The 19,564-nt window shown below is 30.7% G+C and overlaps 1 protein-coding gene across 1 annotated transcript; it reads left to right on the top strand.

Moving 5' to 3' along the window:
• The first annotated feature begins 2,098 nt into the window (after positions 1 to 2,098).
• Positions 2,099 to 14,729, top strand: LOC145327165 (katanin p60 ATPase-containing subunit A-like 2). Its single transcript, XM_080170735.1, has 15 exons — positions 2,099 to 2,176; positions 5,892 to 5,961; positions 7,718 to 7,794; positions 8,034 to 8,149; positions 8,412 to 8,503; positions 8,682 to 8,750; positions 9,116 to 9,224; positions 9,627 to 9,705; positions 10,182 to 10,230; positions 10,750 to 10,973; positions 11,382 to 11,541; positions 11,735 to 11,825; positions 12,038 to 12,139; positions 14,069 to 14,160; positions 14,634 to 14,729. Exons 1-15 carry the CDS (start codon positions 2,124 to 2,126, stop codon positions 14,727 to 14,729), a joined length of 1,479 nt encoding a protein of 492 aa, XP_080026861.1. The 5' UTR covers positions 2,099 to 2,123.
• Positions 14,730 to 19,564: the final 4,835 nt, after the last annotated feature.

Genomic DNA, 19,564 nt, shown 5'->3' on the forward strand with positions numbered 1-19,564 from the left:
AAAAAAGATTATTAAAAAAAAGAATATTCTTTTTATAATAAGGTAAAATAAGGGGAAAATATTTTGCGTTATCTGGTGACTAATTTATTATTACCATAATTGGAGGGAATTTCCAAGGTTCGAATAATAGAATAACTTTATTATTACTTTTAATGATTTCTTCGCTCGTAGCTGACTCAAAGTGTAAGGTGACAACACAAAATATATTTTAGAAAGACAAAATTAAAGCTTTCCTTGAAAGGGCTGTAACCAAATTTATATGATTGGTAATAATAATCTCCATTTTTTTCTTTAATAATTATACTGTTACAATATGATTATATTTATAAAAGTGTATAAAGTTTCATTACCCTGGTATTAGGTTGTTAACATTGAAAAAATATATATTCCCCTGTTGATGGTTGTAAATAAGAGCTAGAGTAAACAGGAATATAGGCATAGGTACATCTCCTTCTTCATACTCTGTTAGCATTAATAAGAAATATATATTCCCTAATGTTTGTAAATATGAGAGGTATCCTTATACTAAAGTAACAGGATGTCTATGTGTCTGTGTGTCTGTGTATCTGTGTGTCTGTACCGAAGGATCTCGCTAACCGCTGAACCGATTGGGTTCTCCTTAACAGGGTAGATTGTCATATGTCCCGGGAAGGTTTTTAACTATTTTGGGGGAGGGTACCACCACCCTCCCAAAAGAAATGACAAAAAAATTGAAAATTTTCTTGAAATCTGGGAGATTTCAACGTAACATTAAGAGGTATCCGTAAAATAAAGAATTATCGTAAACTTTAACAAACAAAAACATTTAAAGTGCCACTAGAGGCCTCTAGGGGCGTAGCCGCTAGTAATAATTAAAGTCTACAAATTCAATTTAAATACTTAGAATGTCTGATCTATGAATCTTGAGTAAGCATGCAGAGAATTAGATAAATTATTTCCGGTTTTAAATCAATAGGATGAGGTAATCATTATCAAAATATAAAAAAAAATTAAATATTGAAAATGGAATAACTTATTATCATGATGTATATTGAGTTGCTACACCTTATATATTTCATTCAATGATATATTTTAGTTACTAATACTTTATAAGTCAATTTTTACATCGCATTGACAAACGAACGGATACAGAAAACTGAAAAGTGACCCGTCAAACAATAAATCTTCTTTTGTTTAATCCCTGAGAAGTAAGTAAGTTCAATGCTAAGGCCTAGTTTTATAATAATTGTCCTAGTTTAGCAAATATAAATTCGATAGTCTCTCATTCTTTAGAATGACATTAGAACGAAAGCATACCCTAGCCTGTCACAGTGGTGTTATACTATTATAAAGGAATAACTTTGGTAACAAAATTGAGTCTGGATTCTGTTTAGTAAACCTTCGAGCCTCATTCGAGTAAAACCATCCAGTAACTAAAAGTCTTTGTAATAAGAATATTGATAAAATTAAAATTAGAAATAAGATAAACAAAATTTCTTGTCACTTTAGATGTGTTATGGTTTCCAGAATGTGTTTGAATTGTTAGTGGCCGTTAAAGGGAACTATTACTCCAAAGGGACATCAATAAGGGTATAAAAGGGAAGGTATTTGATTTGGCCCTAAAATTTTAATCACAATAAATGTATATTAATCTCTAATCATAAAATAAAAGATAATTTAACTTAGTATTTTAGGAGTAACCTAAAATTTTGTGAATACAACTATTAGTTATTCTATTTTGTAAAAGTAACCATTCTTTTTAGTAATGAAGCTATTCTATAATTTGCTTTGTCTCAACGTCCGTCAGTCAGTCCATAACGCTGTTATTTTATGTGATTTCTCATCTGTTATTCAAGATAGACAGCTGATTTTTATGAATGTTCGATTTAATAATGAAGATCTATAGTATGTAATTTATTTTGTTCGTCGACTTTCAGTCATGCCACAAAATATCAAAGAATATAAAAACATGTGAGAAAGGTTTCGTGATTATTGATTTTAACAAATGCTCTTGAAATCTCCTTGTCCGTATGCCCATGTATGTTTTTTTGTCCTTTGTTACTTATGGATGCTATCATCTTTGTTACTTTTTCTGTTTATAAAAAAAATAAGCTAGATTACTACTAAATTAGAATCATAAAAAAATGTCAACAGTGAATAGCCTACGGGCGGCTGCCAGAGGAGAATTGGCATACAGGTATTCATTTTTACAGTATGGCTTTGAAACCAGAGGCGTTCTGGAGATGCGTGTATCCCCCCCTAAGTGTCAACCCCCCTACACATCACTTGACAAGGGTCTATGCTCCCATGTTACAGCCAAGGTGGATGTTATTGTTAAGCCAAGAAAAGCAAATCCCCTTAAATTTCATTTTGCGTTAAAAAAATTTTCGCGGTTCCCGCGTAAATTCAGCAATTCAGGTACGCTTTTTTGACTTTTGAATGGGTGGGTGGACTTTTAGGGGGTGGAGACAACCCCTTGACACTAAAAATACACCCCTCTTCTTGTCTATAGTACATCCTTCTAAAGCTTACACTACCCTCGATTTTAGTTAAAGGGGAGTATCAAAAATTGTTAGGAGGGTGTCAAAACAAGGTTAGATAAGGAAGAAAAGGACTCCACAGGGCTAGGACACTGCAAAATTAGGCGTATGGCTTTGGTTAGGAATATGATTGGTAAAAAAGGTGGAAATAGGAAGGAGGGATTTTGTGGTCCACTACTAAGTTTGTCAGGGATAAAAAATGTAGTGCTTGATGAGAAACTAACTAAAATTTTCTCCATTTCTACCTATCGTAAAAATGAATTAGATATTTTTGTCTGTTATGCAGTTGTTTTTAGGGAAGCTTTGTTACAGTCTTTTATTTGCACGTTTTCAAATCTTAAAAGTTTCCGGAACTTAAGGGATGTAAATAGAAATATTTACAAAATATTATAACGTTAAAATTTAAGTGATACTAGCACTTTTGCATATGGAGGTCTCTAGGTGTATTTAAAGGCTGAGGGTGGTTCTAGATGCCATTTATCTTGGGAAGATGGATGTATACTCCCTTACAATAGTTTCAAACATCCTAGCCTGTTACTATTTTATAAAAATAAGTATTATTACTGTTTCCTATAAAAAAGATTAAAAAAAAAACATTTTTAAAGAAAGCAAACATATCATTCATTTGTACAATCTTCAGGCATTAAAGAAAATTCGTTGCAATCTTAATGTTTATATAAACTAAAGCCTAAATAAGTATTAAAAGTTGTGTTGATTTAGTTTGACATTGAATGCAGTACAACAGGGGTAATACACTAAAAGGTTAAATAAATATATCAACAATTAACAATTTTATTTTAACACCAATATAAAACAAAGCTGGTACGAGGTTTGCTAGAATTATTAAGCTACTTTTCTTATATATGTATACGTAAAAACCTTACTCACACTTTTACGGATTTTTAACACAACATACAACCCCCTTTCTCAGTTTTAGCTATTTGCAAAAATTAACAAGATAGTTGTTTCAAGATTTTTATCCATAAAAGGCTAAAAAATCAGTTAAAATTGGATACAAGGCTTTGATTAATTTTTAAATTATCCAACTTTTATCTATTTCTATATATGTAAGAATAATCTAAAGCCTAAAGACACCCTACTGTAGAATTTTGTCATCTTTCAACTTTAGGAACCTTGTTGCAAAGTTACTAACCATCACAAATTATGCTATCAACCCCACTAGGAAAAGTCATATGAAAACCAAATTGTAAAATAAAATTATTACTTATATGAGTAAAATGTAAAACTTTACTTTTGTCAGAATTTCAACATTTGATCAATATTATTTTATTTTATTTTAAAAATTACTTTTTAATTTTATTTTTAAACTGAACAAAGTTTGCTTGTTTGTTACTCTGAAGCCACGGCAAATTTTGAGTGGCTTTGCCGCGGCTTCGGATTATTCAAATCTATAATACAAAGTAGAATGATGTGGTCCTGTGGTGGTTTCAGGCTATCTTCTTGGGGGGTGGGACACCCCCAACCCCCCAAAAAACAAAAATCACCCCGCCATTTTTTTTTTATTTTTTAAATTATTTATTATTTAAATTTCTTGTGGAGTAGGGGATCTCCAGGTAATAAAAGATGTAATTATACCTCTTGGGGCAAAGCCCCTAGAGGCTAGGGGCGAAGCCGCTAGTGTTAATGAAAAGGGCTAAGCAACAACCACATGTTAATTATTTTAAAAATATAGCAGCCGCCATCTGTATTTTAGCAGCTAGGGAACATAGTGAAGTGACGGCTGATTTAGAGAGCGGCATGCTAAATTAATTGCAGCTTAACACGGCTGCAGCCATCTTACATAGTTGTGGTGGTTATTACGCATTGTAAAGGGGGGATTTTTTAGCCTGATATTACAAACAAAGGTAGAAAAGAACATTAAAATAATATTAATATTCCCTTTTTTAAAAAGTTTATTCAATAATATACAGCCGCATTATACCTTTTATAATATTTTCAGCCACAAAAGAAGAAATAAAAATTCATAATTTTATCTACACGATCAAATATATCCAAAAGCATACACAAAATATGGAAATACATAATTTAATGTAGAAAATTTTGTAACTTATTCAGTAAATGTAATTGTTAATCCGTAATATGCTGGAATTTGCAGATGTTGACCAGAGGGTTGTAAATCTGTAATATAATAATGGTCAAACATTTTAACTTATATTATTCCTTTATTCCTGATTTTTACACATCCATATAGTTGTGTCCCGCCCTTTAGTGCATTATTTAGTTTACTTAGTTTTCTTCACATAAATGTACCATTCTTACCATAGCATAGTTAAATTTCTTTAAAAGAACGGACAATATTTTATTAGTGCAGCTACTCTATAACTAAATTATATTTGTCTGCCTGATATATTAAACTGTCTACAAAAGTGGAATAGATTTTTAGGATGAAGTCTAACAAATTGTCATTATTAAAATGGTTTATGCATAAAAATGGATATACAATAATACGTGGATATTGTGACTGAGAAATATTTGTCGTCTAGTCAGGTTGCTAATATAGTTCAATGAGTTCCTCCATGGTCAAGGGGGGGGGGGGGAGGGATAATGATGTATTAATTTGCATAATACCTCTAATTGGCTTATTGGTTTCATCAAAATTGTTATGGCTGTGATTCTTATGGAAATTGTTGTCATAGTTACTTCATTTTTGCAATGTTTTTTTAACAGACAGAACTAATTTGTAGATTAGATTTTTACATTAACAAGGATGATAATATTGTACCTAATTGTAACAGGAATCAGAACTCCAACAATCAGATCAACTGGATGATTATATAACATAATAAAATTGTTATTTAAAAAGTTAAAAACCAACATGTTTAAAATGGACGAACGGACATTCTGGCAACGATTATAGAGTTGCTACGCTTTCTAAATCGTACCTAACTAATACAGGAGTCACCATACAAAGTTTGAAATCGATAGAACAATTCTAACATGCCTAAATTAACGAAAAAAGCTATCCTTTACGGACGTACGGAGTTACCCACCCTAATTATAGGAAAGCTTTGCCTTTAAAAAGAAAAAACAACATTTTTAAGTCCCGTATCAGGAACCATTAAACAGTAAATAAAGCTTTTTTATAACTTCATTTGTTCCTTTCCCTCAAAAGTGCCTTGCGAGCACAAAACCCCCACTGAAATAAATCTAGATAAGAGAGGACTTTTTTTTCTTGAATCCTGTGGTGTATTGATCCTGCAGATCTAACCAGTACCTAGTATAACCTAACCAAACTAAGGCACTTCGGGGGAAACGACCAAACATTTAGAAAGGATTTATCAGCCTAAAAAAGTCAAAGAAATCAATAAAAACCATATTAACCTGTTTTTATATTACTATTTATTGTTTCAGAAAGCATCTAGCCGCTAACAGAAAAGAATCAATAGAAACAGCTTCTATTGAACCAACTAAAGATATCAAGGTAATTCTACATTTCCTTCATTTTCTCATAAAAAGCAACAGCTGGGTGGAAAAAATTCTAAATTATGCTTTTCTGAAACAATATTGGGAGAAAAATATTCCTTGACTGACAGCGTATGCACTATTTTAATTTTTTTTTTTGTCAACACAAGGTATCATATTTAACAGAGTTTTCATATTTCAAATGACGACAATAGGAGACAAGCAGCTAGCCATAGGGTTCAAACCAAAGGGTATTGTGCATAAATTGCATTTCAAGTTAACTATTTTTGATGAATTTTCTATAAATGCAAAAATACTTTAAATCGATAAAATGGTCTAACTCCAAATATAAAACACCGGCTAAAATCTAAAAGAGCGTATAATACTATATAAATAGGATTTGTTAGTCAGACTATCCATCGGTTAGAATACAGTCTGCGTTTTTCCCCCAACTTTTTCACCAAAACAGAATAAATATTTTCACATGGTGAAAATCATTGCAAGTTTTTATTTAAATATTACTGTGTTATAGTTTACTGTTTTTTATTGTAACGCTACTTATGGATAAACTTTAATGTTTCTATCTATTTATCAGTCTGTCTGTCTGAAAAAGGCGTAATGTTTTGATAGGTTATCTGAAGAAAGTGCATTTTCAGATAGAAAAGACCTCTTCTCATAAGTAGTTCCTATATTTTCATGATGCACAATATAACATTATTATATCAAGCCCAATATAGCCGGTTGATGAGATGTGATAATAAAGCAAACAAGGATGACAACATCCATAAAAGCTAAGCTCTGAAACGGTCGTACAAACTGACAGTGTCAGAACTGAATAATCAGAATATAAATAAATACCTAAGAGTCAAAGCAAAATTGTGAGTAAATTTGTTGAAAAACTTCTTGATACAGGATAATGTTTATGGACATACTTACATTTTTATAACTTGATTATAGAGTTGCTTTACTTATAATATTGTACTTTGTTGTCCCAGGAATCAGTATACCAGAAATCAGAACATTCGGATAATTAGATCACATGAAAATTTTTTGTTAAAAAAGTAAAAAATCAACATGTTTAAAATGGACGTACGGACATTCTGGTAATGATTATAGAGTTGCTACGCTTTCTAAATTGTACCTAGCTACTACAGAAATCACCATGCAAAGTTTGAAATCGATAGGACAATTCTAACATGCCTAAATTAACGAAAAAAGCTATCCATCTCCGACGTACGGACGGACCGACCCTAATTATAGAAAAGCTTCGCTTTTAATAAATTTTTAATAAATTTTTATGAATCGATTTTAGAAGCTATGATATAGAAAATAGACTAGACATTGTTTCAAAAAGAACTTTTTTATAGCAATCAAATAAATGTAGTAAAACAAAGTAAGACTATGTTTGGTTGACCAAATGAAGCTTAAGATTTTGCTAACCGCTACATTTATTCATTAAGGTAGAAGCCACAAGTTTATCTCAAACCAGCAGCTACGCACCTAAAAGTCTCTTAAAGTTTTAAAAGACTTTTGATTATTTATTTTCCTTGGTGATTTCTCTTGTATGGCCAGGGAGAAAGTGAAAGGATCATTAGTTAAACCATATGGGTTAATGGGTTAGCGAGATCCTTCAATAACACACACAGACAATCATTCAGTTACTTTTATACAGAGATTGATAGTCAAAAAGTAGAAATAAATTCTTTTTTCGCAATGCACAAAAAAAACACGACTTTGGAAATAGTGTTATCTCAATGAACATATTCTTTCTTCAGGGTCCAAGTTGGTCATTTCCTAAGTTAGAATACAGTTCTCGAACCACTCTTGAGGACGACAGTATGCCTGACCCAAGGTAAGTAGTTATATAAAATTTTATTAGATGCATGGCGTCCTGTTGGGCTAAGGAACCACAGGATTTAGTTATTACGAATTATCAATCGTATAAATAACTTTTCCTTTCCTTTTAATTCTACTTTGTTCTGGTTAATTTGTAACTTTACAGGGAGTGTAAAATGCGTTTGTGTTCCAGACGTTTTATAAGAGAAACCACTATATTTACAAAATTCATCAGATATTGTTTGAAAATTTTAGATGGGTTGCCCGCGATCAGGATAAGAAAATGCAGGATGCGCGCAAACGAGAGATGCTTGTTCTTGTTCATAAACATCTTCAGGACGAGGGGCTCATTGATGCAGCCTCAGTTCTAGGTAATCAACACATAGTTAGAAGTGCTGGAGAGTTTCATGTGTGACGTTATGATAATACGTTTATTATCCATCTCTGTTTAAGGGATTTCCTTTTCTACTTCTCTTCTCAACCCTCCTTTTTAGACGAATTTAAATGACGTCACCCCTGACACTTTCCAGCGCTTCCATTGTTTCAATAGCGCAGCAACTCTATAATCATTACCAACTCTATAAGAACGCTTATGGATGTTGTCATGCTTGTTTAATTATATATTGTTTATAGCAAATTCTCTACCCTGGGAGATTGGAAACTATACAGTATGTGACAATGTGGATCTTAAAATTGTTTTTGCTGAATATGAATCCTATCATCAGGTATTTATTTAATTATCGTATTTGGTTAATATTTAGTATAGAAGGATGGCAACATTCAAGAGTACCAAAACTGACAATTCAAGGTTAGACATTTGACAAATTTGGACAATCAACGCAACATTTCTAAATTTTTCTCACTTATTTTTTTATCTAATTACAAATCCTGTGTATTTTGCAGGTAAAATATGATAAAAGACCAGAACTGTGCAGGAAGATTGAGAAAGAGCTAGGAGAAGGAAAGGATCAGGTAAGATGGAGGATTTCTTGTTCAATAAAGGTTAGATTCTCAATGTGAATTAAGTTAAAATAGTAAAAATGCCAGGAATGCATGGGTGACGGAGAAAAATATATTTTTATTTATATAGATTGAGAAATACCGAGCAGATTTTTTTAATGTAATTATTCGAAAAAAGAAAGACCACTCATTACTTAGGTTTTAAAAGTGTATTGTTGATGTTTTTTTAGGATAGTCTTCTAAAGGGTTAAAGATCCCTACTAGAATAATAAGCGGGTTGGGAGAGGGGTAGGAGGGTGTAGTTTACTCGTCAACTCTGGGGATTCTATCCTAAATATCTTATCTTCTGTTTACCTAACACTGGATTTCTGTTTTAGACAATAAGAAGAAAGCGAAGTAAAAATGTGCGAAGAGCCCAATCATTAAACACAAAGGAGTTAATGGCAGATTCAATAAACAGCAACTATGTTGATTTCTGTGTCAAAGGTAGATACGTCAATAATGTTTTGCAGGGATACTTTACAACACACTCTTTTATTCAGTTTTTTGTTTAATTTCATTATTCATTTTCAAAATAAAGTATGAAGAATTGCCCCTTAAGCTGCGTTGCCACGAAAGGGACTATTCCCAGTTTTTTTTCTCAAATCTGAGATATAGTTACTAACGTCATTAGTAAGGGTTCCTGTAATGATAAGGTATAATATAATATCGTATCAATTCTAACCTTGTACTGTACACAACTTTTATCAACAGAATTTTTAAATGATGTTTCGCAGGATGGTAAGAAATTTCGTTTCTTTAAAGTTATATTTGTTAATATTAGTTTGTCATAATGCTTTATTTGTTTAGCTTTGCATTTACGGATGTTGTCATTCTTGTAAATTATAGGTAAAGGTGTTTTGGATGAAGACCCAGAGGAAAAGGAAATCATATTCCCCACAAATCTAATGCAGGGAGAAGAATCCAGGTATAATTTTGGAGCACAGCTACTCTATTTACATGGTTTTTATAATACATCCATCCGCTACAATGTTCCCATTTCAACAAAACTATAGCCTGCTTTATTGCAGATTGTATATGACTATAAGCTTGAAATGCCCTAACTTAAACTATATATAAAAAAGGAAAATGTCTTCCTGAATCTAAATTTAGGCATGTAAATCTTAAAATGTTGAATGCGAAAGTTCTGTAATAGTTTAGTTTCTATATCTTAGGAACTTTGCACAGCAAGAATTGGGGTCTGACCGCATTCCCCTCCGATTATTGAGTATTAGTTGAAAACATTTTTTTTGTCTTTATAGCTCTCCAATGGCTATTTTTTTAAAGTAGATAAAAAAAACATCCCGAGACTGAAATGAGTATTCTCTTAATAAGGAGAAATTATCGGTCCAGCGGTTATTTTCAAAGCATCCTAACCCATTTATAAAAGAATATTTGTCTTAGAGATTTGTTACAATGGTTAGCAAGAGATGTCGTCACAGATAAACCAGGGGTAAGATTATAAATAATTTTAAGTAGTTAAATGTTTTGCTTGTATATTTCTTTAAACATTTATCGAATGATATTTGAAGAAAGTAATATAAAGTATATCTTATTTTGAATAGGAAACATAGGTACATATAAAGAGGATTTTCATAATCTTAGGACTTCAATTTAACTTTGTCCTAGGGAATACCTTTTTTAAAGATAGGTCAAACTATGTAGTTGGAAAAATTTACCTAATTTTTCAATGTGATTAAGCTAAATATTAAGAACGATAATTTAATAAATATTATTTTACAAATACAAATAACTGAATCATCCATTTACCCAGATATAATTATATTTGAATTAACTAAATATTAAGAACGATAATTTGATAAATATTATCTTATTAATAAATACAAATAACTGAATTATCCATTTCCCCAGATATAATAATATTTGAATTAACTCAAACATTAACTCTCGGCCATATTTAACTATTTTTAAATGCTTGTTTTTACGAAAACTGAACTTTTTACAATTTTAGGTAACCTGGGAATCAGTGATTGGTCATGACCCAGTGAAAGAAGCCTTGGAAGAGTGTGTCCTATACCCTATGAGATATCCAAACATATTTAACAGCCTAAAAAAGTCTCAAATGTTTTCAAACTGTGTGAGTTCACTGCTGCTGTTTGGCCCACCAGGAACTGGCAAGACTATGCTGGCTAAAGCTGTGGCCAGTAGATTCAACACTACTTTCTTCAATGTCAGGTAAAATATTTTTATACCATATCAGAAAGTTTTGAGAAAAATGTTTATCATTTAATGGGCTTAATTGTTCAAGAGACTGAGAGGAAAATACAGAACTGGATTCTTAAAAAAATAGGGTAGCTGCATCACTGCCCGCCTAATCTTATGTTAATAACCCTTCTATGATTTTATTTAATTTTTGTAGATTTTTATGTGATTTTGTAGGATTTTTCACAAAAACAATTTTGTTGAGGCAGCGATGCAGTGACCATATTTAAAAAAAAAGAATCTACCTTAGGTGTAACAAATAAATCAATCTTTTCCTCCAATACTTTACCAGCAACCATAGGCATAATTCTACGTGTATAATAAAGAGGGAAAATAAATCTACACTCCAGAGTAATTTCTTTGAAACCCTGATAATTTTAGATGTTCAAGTCTAGCAAGCAAGTGGCGAGGAGATAGTGAGAAGATGATAAGATTATTGTTTATGTTGGCCAAGCTGAATGCCCCAGCTACAATTTTTATGGATGAAGCTGATGCTATCCTAAATGAGAGAGGAACTAGGGATAACATTCTTACAGTTTCAGTATAATTGATTTTAAAAAGCAAAATTGCCATAACTTTAAGGCTATTAAAACTGATTTGACTTTGTTCCTCAGAAAAGTTTTAGGCAAAAAGGCTTATTTTCGTAATAAACATTCTTCTTTTTTCTAAATATTCATAACAATTACACTTTGTTTTCCTTAAGCCCATTAATATCTAATCATGCTTTAAACAAGAATGTTATGATTCTCAGTAATGAGCATGAAGCAAGCAGAAGATGTAAAGCCGAACTTCTTGTACAGCTAGATGGACTTGAAAGTTCTACAGGTAATTTCATTGTAATTTTTTTTGTACAAAAGAATTTGATTTAAACTATTTTAAAATACAATTTTAAGATTTTCTATTTTATTGCCAGCTGTACAATTTACATTTAAAAACTAAAATGTTTTTTTTCATTTAAAGTGTATGTGAAACATTAGTTTTTTTGCTTGATTGATTGTTATACCTTATCATTCTTCCACAGAAATATTTTTTGTAAGGTTCTGGTGAAATTCTGTTTCTTGTATCCACCAACTTGCCCTGGAGCCTGGATCCAGCAATCCTGCGCAGGTTCCATAAGAAAATATTGGTCAACCTTCCAGGTATACAAACGTATATCCATATTATAATTACTCTTTGTAAGGTATAATATTCTACTGTAATTTTGAAATATAGTTGTTACGGAGCCATAAATATTGATATTATAGGAGAACAAGAGAGGTTTAATATTCTGATGCAGTGTTTAGATATAGTTGTTACTGAACCATAAATATCAATATTATAGGAGAACAAGAAAGATTTAATATTCTTATTCAGTGTTTAAATAAAGTCGTTACTGAACCATAAATATTGATATTATAAACCCCGAACCACTTCATTATGCAATCTACATTTTCCTGGATATTTTGTCTACGGTAGTCCATACGTGTACAGCTTTACAGTACATTGTTTCTATTTGTTAAAGCAACAAGTATGATAAAAGAAAAAGATTCTGTTTAAAGTAAAATGCTTATATTTCAATCAAAATCTATATTTTTGTATTTTTTACCGATCCACTTCATTATGCAAATCAAAAGAAAATCAATGAGAAAACGTTTGTTTTGCACTTTTCTCCACTTTTAAAAAATAATTCTGATAAAATAACAATTTTTTAAGGGATTTATGCATTAATTATAATGAAAAACAGTTTAAGGTAGATTTTATTGATTTTTCTAAATAAGAAATAATTGAAAAAAAGAAATTCTATCCCTATCACTTTAGAGGACAGCTGCCGACCCCCAGTCTTATGGATGAAGCTAAATACATGTAAAAAATAAAAATTTGCCTGAAAAGTATACAAAAATGTTTTTTGATGTGTTAAAATAATCCATTTTAAAATCTTGATTTTGAGGATGATGGCCTTTAAGATGCTCTTACTGGTGGTGATGGTGAGCTAAATGTTATCAAAGTGCATGCCCTTGAAGAAAACTTATATATTAAACTATGGTCCAATTTTTGTAGTCATAGAAGCCTCCAGCCAAGCAATATTAAAAAAGAAAAAAATTTCAATTTTAATTACTAAAATTCATAAAGTAAATAATGTAGTTTTTAGATAATGGTTATATTTCATGTCGAGAGGCTCTACTGGAGGCTGCTATGGCTACAAAAAATGGTACATAGGTTAATAGACAAGTTGTTGTAATGGTCATGTACTTAGATAACATTTAGCTCACCTTCACCACCAGTAAGAGCATCTTAAAGGCCATCATCCTCAAATCAAGATTTTAAAATGGATTTTTTTAACACATCAAAAAACATTTTTGTATACTTTTCAAGGTAATTTTTATCTTTAACATGTATTTAGCTTTTTCAATTATTTCTTATTTAGAAAAATCATTAAAATCTACCTGAAACTGTTTTTCATTATAATTAATGCATAAATCCCTTAAAAAATTGTTATTTTATCAGAATCATTTTTTAAAAGTGGAGAAAAGTGCAAAACAAACGTTTTCTCATTGATTTTCTTTTGATTTGCATAATGACGTGGATCGGTAAAAAATAAAAAAAATATAGATTTTGATTGAAATATAAGCATTTTACTTTAAAAAGAATCTTTTTCTTTTATCATACGTGTTACTTTAACAAATAGAAACAATGTACTGTAAAGCTGTACACTTATGGACTACCGTAGACAAAATATCCAGGAAAATGTAGATTGCATAATGAAGTGGTTCGGGGTTTAGGAGAACAAATGAGGTTTAATATTCTGATGCAGTGTTTAGATATAGTTGTTACTGAATCATAAATATTGATATTATAGGAGAACAAGAGAGATTTAATATTCTGATGCAGTGTTTAAATACAAAAGTTACTGAACCAAAAATATTGATATTACAGGAGAACAAGAGAGGTTTTTAAACTCTGATACAGTGTTTAGATATAGTTGTTACTGAACCACAAATATCAATATTATAGGAGAACAAGAGAGGTTTAATATTCTGATGCAATGTTTAAATACAAAAGTTACTGAACCATAAATATCAATATTTTAGGAGAACAAGAGAGATTTAATATTCTGATGCAGTGTTTAAATACAGAAGTTACTGAACCCCCGTCACAGCAAGATCTATTAAAACTAGCCAAGGTAAAATTTACAGTTTTTACTTTAAACAGATGTAAAGAAGGGTAGTTTAAACAAAAAAATCAGTAGAGTGATTTTGTCTATATATACAATATACCATAATTTTTATTTTACTTTACTCAGAAAACTGTCTATATTTAATACGATGTGATAAATAGTTATAAATTACATCATATTATAGACAGCTTTCTGCGGAGATTAAAATAAAAAAATCATAAGATTAAAAAGTTTTTTTAGGCTTGAGGTGTCGAAGGCCCGGACAAACAAAACTAGTATTTATTTTAGGAGTTTTGTTTTAATATTTATGATGCTATACAATATACATGATTTTTCCGTATGGCTGCGAATCAGTTATAATCCAGCTGACATTAAACGGTCTCGGAGCCATACAGGAAATAACTATACTTCTATATTAACTACAAAATACCAATAGAAATGTATGATATATCCAACACTAAGCTATATTGTGTATGAAGGATACAAGTGATTATTCTGGTTCTGATTTGACAATGTTGTGTAGAGAGGCCACCATGAATGCCATTAGACATACAGACAGGAATATGTTCATTTAATTAAAACAAAGAAGCCTTATAAGGCCATAACAAAAATACTTAGATAAATATATTATGTTCCACATGTGGGACGGTGATTATTATGCAAAATAGCATAAAACCATCCCAAATATAATGATTATCATGTAGGTTAGCTGTTTAATGTCTTGGTTACACTTAACATTTTTAATTTTACAATTTTAATCGCGCTGGATCAAAAACTTTGGGCAATTTTTATTAAATTTTCATTGAATAGTTCCAAACTGGAAGTGTAGAAACTTTTAATCTAATGATTTTAACAGAAAAGTGATAATTTTGTTAATCCTCATTGGCGACGTTTATCAATTTTAAGTTTAAAAGAAATAATTAAATGAACACAAATGACTGAAACCAGGGACGATGTTCTGACCATCAGCCTAGGAGATCTTATGTTCGCCAGAGAGAAAATAAAACCATCATGCTCAAGCAAGAACAAGTTTTCAGAATGGAACAAGAAATATGGCTCTTATTCTTAATCTTTTCATTTTATTTGTTTGGGATTTTTATTCTTGTTAAATGATTACAAGATTATGTTGAAATCTATTTATAGCAAATAAAATTAATACTGAAAATAATAGTTATATCGTTAATTTGGCTTCTCGTTCTCTACAATACTGAAAAATCATGTATAGCAACGTAATACAGAGAATTTCCCCCGAATATTGAAATAAAAAATATAAAACTAAAACAAGTTTGTTAGCCAGGGCCTTCGACCAATCAAGGCTAAAAACCTGGTTAAAATCTAAAAAAAAATTCAATTTATTTTAATACCTGCGGAAAGCTGACTATAATATGATGTAAGCCAAAAAATATTATTTTTTTGTTCCAGCATCTCCTGTCTCTTAATTGTCACATTTTTTAATTTGAAAAAATTCACGGAATTAAGAAAAAAAAAAACTATTTACTTTTATTAAGCATCTTTAAAAATACTATCTTAAATGTTTAACTATGCAAAGTTTAAGTAGTTCCATAAAAAATGGGACAATTTATGTGTGACAAAATGTATATCTAATTATTAAACTGCCACTTGTCCTTTCATAAGAATTGTAAATAAAATATTAATTAATCAATTGTGTTAAACTGTTATTAATATCATTTGTTATCAAATTGATAAGCAAAAAGATAAAAGGGCATGTCAAAGAGAGGGTTACAACATCAATGATAAGCAAAGCATTGTAAAGAACAAATAAAGTGAGTAATGTAAAGGGTCAGGCTGCTCATTACTTAGTAAATAAATGGGTAAGTATAGTTGTATAATCCAGACAACTGCCTGGCCGAAGTGATTGAGACCATTTAAGTCTGCTAGCTTATTGCTTTCTGTTCTTTTGTAGGGACCTAGCTGTGTTTATATTTCCAACGCTATTTGCTGATTTCAAAGACGCAATACAAAATTGGGACAGAATCCCGACTAATGGGCAGAGATACATATAAATCATATACCCTCTATTCTTTTATTTTACTACTAAATCTTAATAAAAAGGGAAGCAAATATTTTTTTTAAAGCGCTACGAATAGACTGATGAATGAATAGGAGCACAAGTAACAAAAATAATAAAAAAAAACATTAAATTAGCATTATCTAATAGTTATTTCTCGTATCGTATTATAAACGGCTTTCCGCGGATATAGAATGTACAATTATAAGATTAAAACTAGTTTTTTTAGACCCGAGGTGCCGGAGGCACCGGCTAAAAAAACTGGTTTCAATCTTATGATTGTACATTTCTATATTCGTAGAAAACTGGATATAATACGATGCTAGACATAGTTTTTTCGTATGGATGAGAACCGGTTCCTATCCACCGGATTCGAATGAATACGAGAAAAATAATTAAAATCGACATATTACCAAAAAAGTTTTTGTTCTTATAATTGGCATATCTCTGAATGTTTCTGCGGTATTTATAATTACTAGCTGCATTACGGGATCACATTACACTAGCGGTTAAAATCATTTTAATTACTACTTTTTATAAGCAGCGTAGCTGCTATGAGATTAGGTTTTTGCTGTAAGTTACTACATAAGTAACGTCTTGTAGATGTAATGTTGAAAATATTTCCCCCTTTTCAATTCTTACCCCACTATTTTTAGGTCCCTCTAACTCTCCAATATCCCAAGTTACATTGATACAATCAAATATTTGAGCATATTTTCAAAAATATACCTTTCATAAATAACCTTTGATTTGATAGTTTATCTTTTTTTGCGCTACTTTTGTCCTCATATATAATCGTTCTTGATAAAATATAAGTGCATCATATTGTTCAAAAAGTCTTTATTATAGCAGCGAACCCTATCCACAAGTTACCTTTCTGACTAACCTTTGTGCTGTTATCAAATCAACATATAATGAGAATGTTAAAATAATGTTACGCTACATAAATATAGTAGAAATAGGATTCTGCTTGTTATTCTTATTACTGCTGACGAACGGCTGCCGAGCCCATGTAGTTCTCACTTGTTCTATGATTGTATTTATTATGAAATTCGGTACTCTTTGACAAATCAAAAGATAATTGATAAAAATAATTAGGACTCAAGAGGTGATTCTTGATTATATATTATATATTTATGATAAGTTTTGGTAACTATTGTAATACCAGTATGTCCTTATGTCCTTTTACAAGTTTAAATAAGAACACCTAAATCTTCCTTGTTAAGTAATATTGTCACCTTTTGAAACTTACAAACCTAAATACAAATAACTTAAACTGAGCTAATTAACGTAGGATGTGATAAAAATGGATATAGAAAATACATGGATATTACGACAGGGGACAAATTAGCGTTAATTTAGGTTATTATAATGGACATCATTTATTGGTCATTTCGTTCATCCAGTAGATTATTGTCATTTTAGCCAGCTACGAGTTTCACTTTGTTACAGTACATTATAATCTGGTGTAAGCTTCAAGTAATAACAAATCCATTGTGGTAAATGAGAAATTGGCGACAACTTAATTTAAGAGATCTTATAGATTTCATTTTCTCCTCTCCAAGAGACATATTCTGAAAGATTACTAGTTTTGGGGGTTAGGAAAATAATACTGTCTTACACTTTGCTTTAAGTATTTCTTAAACTGAAATATAAGTTTTTCATTTAGCATAAAACTTCAGTTTCTTAGCCAGATTTTATAATCCAACTTATCTAGTAACTAGTGTTTACGCCCCTATCCTCAATGGGAGGGTAGTAAGGTTAGGTTAATATTGTTTAAAGACTTCATCCCATGGTGTACGAATTCCCATTTCTTATATTTATAAAAATCATATATGACCAAAAACAGCTTTTTTAAAAAGAAAAGAAAAAAATATAAATGTAAGATAAATACTCTATTATAAACTATCAAATCTTGAAATAAATCTACAAAACGTTATCTTGGTCTAGAAAGAAAATATACCCTAATGTAACAGTACAATTTCTAGCTAGAATAAACACAACTTAAAAGTGATTAATTTGAATGTACGATATTAGACTTTGAAATATCTTTGATCTTGTCACGAGCTATATTATCTATCACCCAAACATCCAAAGATATAACAATAGAATTCTTATTTCTCGCATCGTATTATAAACGGCTTTCCGCGGATATAGAATGTGCCGAAGGCACCGGCTAAAAAAACTGGTTTTAATCTTATGATGTCCACCGGATTCGAATGAATACGAGAATAGTTATTTCTCGTATCGTTTTATAAACGGCTTTCCGCGGATATAGAATGTACAATTATAGGATTAAAACTAGTTTTTTTAACCCGTGGTGCCGAAGGCACCGGCTAAAAAAAACTAATTTTAATCTTATGATTGTACATTTCTATATTCGTAGAAAACTTGATATAATAGGATATTAGACATAGTTTTTTCGTTTTCATGAGAACCGGTTCCTATCCACCGGATTCAAATGAATACGATAATAGTTATTTCTCGTATCGTATTATAAACGGCTTTCCGCGGATATAGAATGTACAATTATAAGATTAAAACTAGTTTTTTTAGCCCCGAGGTGCCGGAGGCACCGGCTAAAAAAAACTGGTTTTAATCTTATGATTGTACATTTCTATATTCGTAGAAAACTGGATATAATACGATGCTAGACATAGTTTTTTCGTATTCATGAGAACCGGTTCCTATCCACCGGATTCAAATGAATACGAGAAAAGAAATTATTCTCTTCTTACACCCTCTCCTACATTCTTCAAGAGTGAAATTGTGCTTTGTTAGGTGGTAAATGAATAAATGTATATAAATCAATCACGTAACCTCCCTACATGTTTAGAGTACCTAGCTTTACTTAAACTCTTTCCTTTAATATTAACTTTATAATCAGGTCTGTCGGTCGGTATCTCTTCCAATATGTAATAGCCATTTAAGTATATTAGCTGTATCTTTTGTTTTTTTTGGCCGATTTAAACATCTTCCAATCCAAAACCATTAAGTAGATACAATTCATAAAAAAAAATATATTATTTCCTAAACTATTTATATTTGCCTTTTGAAATTTTTGTTTATTAATTAATTAGGTAATCGATTTTGTTTCAAATTCTTTATTTTAAAAATGGTTATTCTAGGAATTGGATTTGGTAATTCAACTCGATAATAAACTTTGAAAAAATTTGAAAATTTGAAATTCTTTTTCTTTGTTTCACGAATGTAGAACTTTCCATTTTTTTGTCTTTTCAATCTGTCTGTCTGTCTGTCTTTGCCTGTAATTTTGTGTTCATGACTAGAACTGTATTGTAATGATAAGGTGGTGGATATAGAATTCATATACTCATGTCAAAGGTTTGATTGCGAATCTATGCATTAAATTATATTAGATAA

The sequence above is a fragment of the Acartia tonsa genome, chromosome 1 (genome assembly GCF_053477335.1).
Source record: "Acartia tonsa isolate MP-2025a chromosome 1, ASM5347733v1, whole genome shotgun sequence".
Taxonomy (NCBI): domain Eukaryota; kingdom Metazoa; phylum Arthropoda; class Copepoda; order Calanoida; family Acartiidae; genus Acartia; species Acartia tonsa.

What these genes read in the sequence shown, in the direction of transcription:
- LOC145327165 (XM_080170735.1), top strand. Translation starts at nt 2,124, where the DNA reads ATGTCAACAGTGAATAGCCTACGGGCGGCTGCCAGAGGAGAATTGGCA. An exon ending in AATATGAATCCTATCATCAG is followed by an intron (nt 8,504 to 8,681) that starts GTATTTATTTAA and finishes TGTATTTTGCAG; the next exon opens with GTAAAATATGATAAAAGACC. An exon ending in TCGTCACAGATAAACCAGGG is followed by an intron (nt 10,231 to 10,749) that starts GTAAGATTATAA and finishes TTACAATTTTAG; the next exon opens with GTAACCTGGGAATCAGTGAT.